Below are 9711 nucleotides of genomic sequence, written 5' to 3'. Positions count from 1 at the left end.
TCTACATTTATAATTCCTAATTGATTTCTAAACACAAATCAAGCTTAACCTGTTAGACTAGATCAGGCATGTGTTATTAGAATTTTTTGACATTTCTCATAGGCTTTTTTTTTTTTTCGTTTCAGAGACTTAATGCTTTGTGCAGTTCTAAAAGAATATGTTCGTGTGATAACGAATAACCGAATTAAGTAGGTTATATTTTGATTCTAAAATGCACTGACAATGTTTTGAAATCTAATCAAAGCACAGCGAATCCTTTCAGTTAGTTGAGCATGCAATCGCTATTTTTTCTGCTCACCAAAGAACTGTCAGACTTGTCAAGGAAAATATCTCGAGTTTAAAAGAAAAGTTTCCCCCACCCTCCTTCTCGCGTCTTAAGACTTCTTGGCCAATCGTCTCTCTTCTCACAAACACTTTAGCAGACTATAAGAGCTCCCCAACTTTTCCCTTTCAACTTAACTCAAAGTTGCTCGGAATCCCGGATACCTAGTTATTTACCAGAGAATAAGCAACGCGCGCTTGGAATTGTATTTCACCCTCATGAGGGAATAACGTCTTGCTTCGCACGCGCTTTCAGCAGACTTGAACGAGATGCCCGAAGAGCCCGCGCGAGACTCCTCCAGCTCCCCTGTGTCTCACGCGGACAGCCTCAGCAACAGCGACGCAGAGCCCGACAGGCCACCGAAGAGGTGCGGAAGGAAAAGACGGTCGAGCAGGAAAAACGGGGAGGATTCCGACAGCTCGACCCTTGGGAAAAGGGGAAAAAAGTCTAGCAACAGCAGCAACAGCCCTCAGTCTTTTGAGGAGCTGCAGACGCAGCGCGTGATGGCGAACGTGCGCGAGAGACAGAGGACACAGTCGCTCAACGATGCGTTTGCGGCTTTGCGCAAAATCATCCCCACTTTACCCTCCGACAAACTGAGTAAAATACAGACGCTAAAACTCGCCGCCAGATACATCGATTTTCTCTGTCAGGTTCTACAGAGTGACGAGCTGGACTCCAAGATGGCAAGTTGTAGTTATGTTGCTCACGAGCGTTTGAGCTACGCGTTCTCGGTTTGGAGGATGGAGGGCGCATGGTCCATGTCTGCATCTCACTAGTGTGCAGGGAAACTTTTTTTTTGTTTTGTTTTCAAATGGTACGCTTTCACAATATCCCTCGTCTTTAACGATATTGTAAACAACTGAGTAAGATCTCTCAAAACATTTACTTAATTTCACACGCTTAGTCACAAATTGGAAAGCCAACAACGGTTGCATATATTTCAGATCGTCTGGATTTGTTTACTATCAGCATGGCTTTATTTTTACACACTGCCTCTTCCTTTAGATATAGCAATACCGTTAAATAAATAAGTTTGGTCAAAATGTAGCTGAAGTCTATAAAAAGTTGAGAATCTGTTAAAAGCAATACCGTTTAAATAAATAATTAAGTTTGGTCAAAATGTAGCTGAAGTCTATAAAAAGTTGAGAATCTGTTAAACAGCTATTGCATGCAATGCAACTGAATTGTTTACCAGTACGGCCTATTGTAGCACAATTTTCCACAGTCGATTACAATGATTTTAAACCCCCCTCAAAACAAATAGCTTACTGTAAATAATGTTGTGCCTACAGCAAACACTGTCCCGCCTAAATCATGCTATTATTCGCAGGTGAAAGCCAAGAGCTGGGAAAACTCGACGACCAATGCGCCGACACAATGCCAGATTCCTTCATAATCTTGGGGGAAACTGCAAATGTTCCAACAGAGGTCATGGCTATTATCGAGAGAAGGCCACGGACAGCGGATTGCTGCGCGTGCGCTGCATATGGACTTCCTCGCAAGTGTTATTAATGACGACGAATGTTGGAAATGTGTGTGCATATGCATGCTTTTTTTAGTTTTGTTTTTTGAAGACTCAGTTGTGCATAGCTTTCTTGGAGAAAGTGAAATTGCATCACAAGGACTGTCGATGAGAAGATGGGGAATGAAACCTCTAGTTCGAATCCTGTGCAAAATACAAAGTTGTAGTACAATTCTATTTATTTATTGATGACACATTTTGAAGTGAAGTCAAATGTATCCTGTGTCGAAATGCATTCTTATTTTTTTTGCTACTTTTGTAAATAAATGTGTATTTCTGTAATAAAAATGAAGAACTTTTAAGAAATATTTCACGTTAGTATCAAAATGTATTTACTTCATTTGTGTATAGCCTACGATTTTGGAAAAACGATTAAAAAAATAGAACGAAAAACAGTAAATATATGTTATTACCACTCGTTTAGTCTTATTATGAAGAATGATTTTAATAGTTACATCTAAAAATAATTACACGAGTTGGTTGATATGGGCAGGAAAATTGGCAATATAAAAATGAAAATAGGCAGTTGAAAAATAAAAATATAGCTTACATTTTGATCTAAACAATAAGCCATTGTTTTATTACTTTTAGTAAAAAAATAAAAAAAGTGTACCTGTAATTCATACAACACAGTATGAAAAAATGGAGAGTATAAGAGAAAATGGTGCATTTTCATCAAATTAGAAGGCATTATAGATGAAACAGCATCATTTAAAATAGTCTTTAACGATTGCATAAGATTGTGATGAAATATCAAGTTTTCTTTCGATAGGTCTGGCTAATTCTGACTTCTGATTTAGTTGGCTGACAATCTAAGCCGGAGATATGGACGTTAAAGGTTCAGCAATATGTTCATCTGATAGAAAAAAAAGGGAAGCGCAAAAGAAAATAGGTTTGCATTCATGGCATGTACCCCTAACATTTTTAAAGTCTTTTTTTTTTAACAGTTGCACTAAATATTATCGTTTTCATCCAGCTAAAGCTTCCCAAATGCACACGTGCGTCACAGGCTCAAATCCCTATGGGATTGTAATGGATGTATATCCAGAGGCTGCTCCAAAAATACTGTGTGCAGGGGAAAAAGACAGTGCTATTCATTAGTTTTGTCTGTTTGTTTTGCTATTGTCCAGTTTCATTCATTTTAGAAAAATAAGTGCCTTGCAATGTAAGTAGCCTACATCCAGTTCACGTAGTATACTGCCAATTGCGTTTGGTTTTATATGAAGTCTGGGAAAGTATTTTGGTATCATGGAATATTTCAAATAAAAGCACGTGCACGTTTGAAGGTGTGTAATTGGGTTTTGAGGCATGTGCGGAATTCCCAGATGTCTATGAAATTTAATCTGCCTTCAGCAGGACATGGGAAGGTGGGGTGGATGAAGCTGGCCTGTATGCTGAGTTAATGTAATGTTAACCTAAATAAAAAGTTTTTAACGAATAATTTATTGTGCACCACTTTTCTAATCGCTCTAATGTTGGTTTAAATAATAGTAAACACTTAATTTTTTACATAAACGTCATAAAGAGCCCTATGAACTTCAGGAGAAAACTGGAACATAGTTTGAGTTCATTTCCACTTGTAAGGCATTTGGCAGATGGATGTTAGAGGCACACGAATGAAACTTATTTTGAACAGATGTTAGCATTTTAGAGTCACGTGAATTGAACAGATGTTCAGATGTTGAGGTCCGCCTTGAAATAGTCTATACTGAAAAACTTAGAAACAAAGCGTTGGCTTTTCTTGAAGGGATAGAGCCCGTGGAGTGACGCTGGTTGTCCTCGGAGACTCGAGGTACGGTGAATTTAAGCTTTTTGCTCTAAATCACGGCCCGTGGGATCCAGTGTCGAGAAGAACGCGCGTGGGAGTTTCCCAAATAAAGAATTCGTGTAGAATTGCTGTTCTAACAGGTACTGTACATGATGGTGCTGCTTTTCCGACATCACTGTGTATATGTTTAACGTTTGTTTGCTTGTTTTTATGTTCTGTGGAAACTGGAATGAGTATGTGGCCTACTTGTAGTCTAGGTCAGAAAAAAAGGCTATAGTTGTAAACGGTAATATTTTGACATTTAACGGTTCAGATAATTCTGATAATGTCGCATTTAGTCACAGCTTACTTTTTTTTATTTTGACCTGATTTTTGATTCGTAAAGCTGCTCTGATGTCAGTGTTAACTCCGTTTGATCAGCTTCCCTAAACCAGTAGCCTATTGTGCAGAATTACTTTTACTGGTATTTTTAATACTATATACATATTATTTATTATCCTTTCAGGTCCCGTAGGTCATTTACTAATGTGGCATTTCGGCTATTAATTAAAAAAAAAAAAAAAACTTCTACAAATATTTTCGTGGGTTGCCAGAGTTCTTACAAATCTATGAAATGTGTTTCTTTGTCGCTAATGATCAAAATCATTTTTAAAATATAGGCTACTAATGATTTGTCTGAAACACATAAAAAGTGAAACGAACGTGAAGAAGGAAGTCAAAGCGAGCACTTGTTCATTTATACAGCTGGCTGGCTTAGGCTATACAGCTCATACAACAACTGCTGGCAATTCACTTTATGAAGGAAAATTATTTTCCACTAAAACGGCAAGCAGATCTTCTGCTCCTGGAAACAGGTGCAACTTGCAGAAGTAGGCTAGCTGCAACCGTTTTAAAATCACACGGGAAAGCCATCGAAAACGGATGCCACGAATGATTGTTTGCTGGATGCGCCGATTACAGGCCTACTTCATCTTCATAGGGTAAAAATAAAAACTGTGTGCATGCGTGGGCTGTGAATTAGCGGAAGTGGCCAGAAACATATTTTGTTTTTGTTAATACATTTTTTTTTTTCCCAGGTGGAATTTTTAAAAACAATTATTCCCAGATGTAATAGTTTCTTCCCTCGATTTTCGGTATTTCAATCCATTTTATGTTTCTATGATTTTAACATTTTATGTTAAGAGTGTTAACATGTTGCAACACTTGTTAGCCAGCATGATTGTCACAGTCATGAATCTTTCATCTTTTTCAAATTTTTGTTTTAAGATCAAACATTTGTCAATATTATATGCTTGTATTTGTAAAGAAATAAAAGTGCTTTTGAAAACCCATCTGCCATCTTACATGCTTTCTACATGAAAAGCTCGAGCTCTTTAGACACGCAGGGACATTATTGTAGAGGGTAACATTTAGAGGTTATAATCTGGAGATGGTGCAGGGTTACAGTTACGCTAAGGTCAAGCCTTGTTCCTGGGTAGAGCTAAGGTTATATAAAACAGATACTGTAGCATAGGCCTACACCTTAAACCCCCTTAACATGCAATTTCCTATATCTGAACAATGTGAGTTATGATATTGATGACACAATTCAATTTCAATATGGCAAGAGCCAAAAATATGATAATGAGTCATAAAAGCAATCAAACTGTATGTTGGTTGTCAATTTAGTTAAAGTTTAAAAAAACGTGAACGTTAAGAACTTCACATACCTGCTGTAAGAGAAGTGAAAATATGTAATGCCTAAATATATGATATCTAAAAGCATACCTCATGGTTTGTTAGAACTGCTGTAGCCTATTTCTGTTTGCAAATGTTAAATTAGTAGTTTGATGTTGTTTTATTTGATGTATCTTCATTTAAAGGCACATTATTGCGTTGTCTTTAAATAGTCTGAAATTCAGAATGAAAAATTGTCCTTTTTTGGGGAGAATACTATCAGTATCACAGTGAAAGCTGTCATCTTTTAGCTTTTTGAAATGAACAAAGATCAACTGTTGCAGCCTGATGGTAGTTAAATTACAGTTTGGTTGCATTAGGCTTAGTGGTGCAAGTGTTGCATTAAGAGTGACAGAGCATCAAAAGTCCCCTTTCAAACTCATTCAACAAAGAGAATGCTGAACCCCCATGTTTACGGAATACTTAGCACACGCCACCCAGGGAGCAGACAAGACACGCATCAGGCGGCCGCTAGGGGATACACAATGATGTCACACACAGGAAATGGCTAGAGAGACTTGGCACCTCACGGTGGTTGGCCCAGCATCCACTGGCTCAGGAGGGCCGCTGCGAAAATAAACAGGCAATCAAAACGCTGCACGAGAAGTACACAAATCCATTGTGGTGTTTCATGGATAATAAAGGCAGAGTTTTCACATCTAGAGTAGTGTTTATTTGTGCAATCTGCTTGTCCATAAATAGACTTGTCTTTTGCAGGACGGATAAACAGAGCGTGGAAGTCAAAGCAGTTTTTGTCCTTTTCAAACTTTCCTGTTAATGTTTAGTGATGTTTACTGAATGCTCAGCTGAAAAAGAATAAGAAAAATTTGATTCGTAAATGGGCTTAGGAAATACATCCTGGAAGGATGGAAGACATCTAGTATGACTGAACCTAAAATATGATTTTAAACTACAATCATTTAAATAATCCTATAATTATATATTTACCTAGTGCATTTGCTTCAATGATTTAAGGAAAAGTTTTCTCAAAAATTAAAATTTTCTTAATCCCATGCCTTTTCAAATTATATACATATGTATAACATTTTTCTTCTGCCACACTCACACACACACACACACACACACACACACAAGAGGTTTGAAGAATGTCTCGGTGGTTTTTGTTCATACAGTGTAGGTCAATGGGGTCCAAAAGTTTGATAAAAACATTGATCAACTCGTACACTGTAGATTAATGAGCATGTTTTACAAGAAAATATTATTTCAGTCTTTGTACTTAAAATATCATCTTTAATCCAGTGTGTTACTTGCAGTGTATTTTTGAATCATTTTAAAATTCATGAAAATTATTTCTGCACCATTTTGGTGACATATTTAAATATCAGTAACATCAAACCAATAAAATCAAATTATTAGACTTAACTAGTAATTAGACAACCTTTGGACGCAATTAATTTTCATTATATGAAGAAAACTTTAAAATTTAACATTTGTCTGATCTCCACTTGTGTTCCATTGTGACAGAATTATTCCTTTAATGACATCAATGTATTATTGATTTACTCAAGTTCTGTTATTCCATATACCTTTTACCTATACCTTTTGTTCATGATAAAGAAAATGTGTCCCCAAGACAAAGATTCTTAAAATGTAATACGCAGCTCATGTTGTATCACTTAACACCATATTGCTCCGGGAAAATCTTTTGTTCTTCTGTTTGGCAGTAAAATCCCCCATCTGGATCCAACCTGTTATGAAGGAGAATATCTAGTGACTATATAACATACTGCTAAATGCATATTACAACTTGCGGCTCTGGCACGAAAGAAAGCCATTGTCAGGCAAACGAAAAGAGAACTGAACGTCAGCTTTCATGAACGAGACTGACTCATTACAATAGCCAATTTTCTGACTACCCCGTTAAATAAACACAAAGTACTTTCAGACATCTTAAAGCTTCCACAGAGCACTTTGTTAATATCCATAGATGTCAAATTAATGTACTTTTCCAGAATCATTTAGTAGAGCAAAAAGTGAACCCTTGGGTATGTTATGACTGGCTCGTCATTAAAGACCACTTCAAATGTTCAGTACTAAGGAATCTTTCATACACTGAGAATTTGGCAATGTGTGACTGATGCTCTTAGCAGTCAAGCGGCCTACGCCACTTTCTCCGGCCCAGGGGCGATCACTCTAATGACACCCCCCCACTCGCCCTCCTATGGGGTCGGCTCCTGAACAGCTACTAAGCTCCACAGAGTCATTAACCTGGAGCCCACCGGAGCTCTCAAACACAGGCCTATTTTCACCACTATATGAGGAAGAAAAGCGATGTGTTGTTTCTTGGCCATTACAATGATTCCCCTTCTCCTTCCTCTGCATGTCAGGAAGCGTAACTGGGGCTAACAACAGCCTTGAGGTTAAAACAGGAGGGTCATTATCATTTAACCTCTACATCCTAATCATGTTTTGGCCAAAAATGCTAATCGTTTCACATTTCATGGTTTTATTTTAAAATTAGGTAGCTAGAGATTTGTATTTGTATCTACAGCTCACACAACAGGAAACTATCATCAAATCTAAAAGACGCTAATAAAAATGAAATATTACATCAAAAAGTGATGGCTGGATTTTTAAGAGCATGTCAGTCTTGCCTTATTAACATGCCTTCATGTCAGTTTTGTGGTTGATATGATACAAATATGATATCTGATATTGCTTTAGGTAAGTCTTAACTTAATAAAAATCATATAATGGTGATTTTATAGGCTGCATTTTTTTTACTTTGCATAATTTGTAATAGTTGCGGCTAAAAATTTTAAACAGCATAAAATCTTTTTCTCTATAGGTTGTTTGCATAAATGTGTGAAGTAAATGTGTCATATCTAATTGAGCATTAGAAGCTGCAGCATGTTATGGGTAACAACATACTTAAAAAAAAAAACTAATGTTGTTGGATGTTTTAGCATTTAGATATATAAAACTCAATTTTATATTTAAAAGTTTTTAGTGACTAGTTTTTTCCTGATGCTGTGGTTGTACAGAGAGAATCAGACCGTCCGATGAACATGACTCAATCTGACTCAACTTTCAGTTCATTTCCCAGCAGGATGACTGTTATTATAATTCATATATGATTCAAAGGTGTCATGTTTCAGTCCATCTGATTTAATCATAACAGGAGCACATTCAAAATATTGATTGCAGAAGACAAAATAACGAAAATGAAGTTTAAACATAAGATTGGAGCCTGTTGCAACACTTTTATTCTATTAAATATTTTTAAGGATAAGTTTATATTTGGAAGTAATGTTTTATATACGCATATGTTGGCTACAAAAAAAGGCACAATAGCTAGCCATATTTTTACTAATTTTTACAAAGTTGTGACTAACTGCCATTAAACAGCCCAATTAAATTTTTAGCTAAATTTAAACAGAAACACAAAACAATTGTAAATATTTTACATGTTTGTATATGTGATCCTGGACCACAAAACCAGTCTTAAGTACCTGGGGCATATTTTTAGCAATAGCCAAAAATACATTTTATGGGTCAAAATTATCAATTTTTTTGGATTAGTAATATGCATTGCTAAGAACTTCATTTGGACAACTTTAAAGGTGATTTTCTCAGTATTTAGATTTTTTGCACCCTCAGATTCCAGATTTTCAAATAGTTGTATCTCAGCCAAATATTGTCCTATCCTAATAAACCATACATCAATGGAAAGCTTATTTATTAACTTCAACAATCAATTTCAATCAATCAATTTCAACACTTATGACTGGTTTTGTGGTCCATGGTCACATATAAAAACTAACATATCAAACTCTTATGGCCAACAAAATTTGCATTAATCAACTGTCAAATATTACAAAACATATAATACACCTGTGACAAGTTCACAAATAAAAATGGCACCTTGTCCTGGAATTTATGAAATTCTGTTGTCCAGAGAATAAAGACATTTGTTATTTTGAACAAAAATTCTGTGTACAGGTTTGAATCTCTGTGAATGTGCAAAAAACTATTGGGCATGAGATCGATTAGATGAAATCTCTCCAAACCAGCGCATGCAAGAGTAGGAAGTTCTAAGAACAGAAAATGTTTTACATTAATCAGTTCAGAGGAAAAAGGTGACGAATCGAATAGAACAGGGTGTTTTGATGTGATCAGCGCACAAGGTGGTTCTGTTTCTTATTCTCAACAGACCTTTGATGTAGTTTCTCAAAAATCCTGCAATGACATCGGAATTTTGACTGCAGTTTGGTAATGCTGAAAGTCTGATTTTTATTACATATAAACCAGCCTAAATGGGACTAATAATATTTGTAAGTGCTATATCTAAGGTCTGAGTGTTCTCTATAGGACACCTTGTTAGTTAATCTCACGTGTCTTTGTCGTAACATGGAGGAT

General features: G+C 36.2%; 1 protein-coding gene across 1 annotated transcript; it reads left to right on the top strand.

Annotated features, from left to right (window-relative positions):
• Positions 1–406: 406 nt before the first annotated feature.
• twist1b (twist family bHLH transcription factor 1b) lies at positions 407–4163 on the top strand. The gene is made up of 2 exons (XM_079444987.1): positions 407–1139; positions 1656–4163. The coding sequence occupies exon 1, from the start codon at positions 592–594 to the stop codon at positions 1099–1101; it is 510 nt and encodes a 169-aa protein (XP_079301113.1). The 5' UTR covers positions 407–591; the 3' UTR covers positions 1102–1139; positions 1656–4163.
• The last annotated feature ends 5548 nt before the right edge of the window (positions 4164–9711 follow it).

The sequence above is a fragment of the Barbus barbus genome (assembly GCF_936440315.1).
Source record: "Barbus barbus genome assembly, chromosome: 21".
NCBI classification, from domain to species: domain Eukaryota; kingdom Metazoa; phylum Chordata; class Actinopteri; order Cypriniformes; family Cyprinidae; genus Barbus; species Barbus barbus.
Note: the sequence above shows the minus strand (reverse complement) of the source record. Positions and strands in the feature narration are given on the sequence as shown.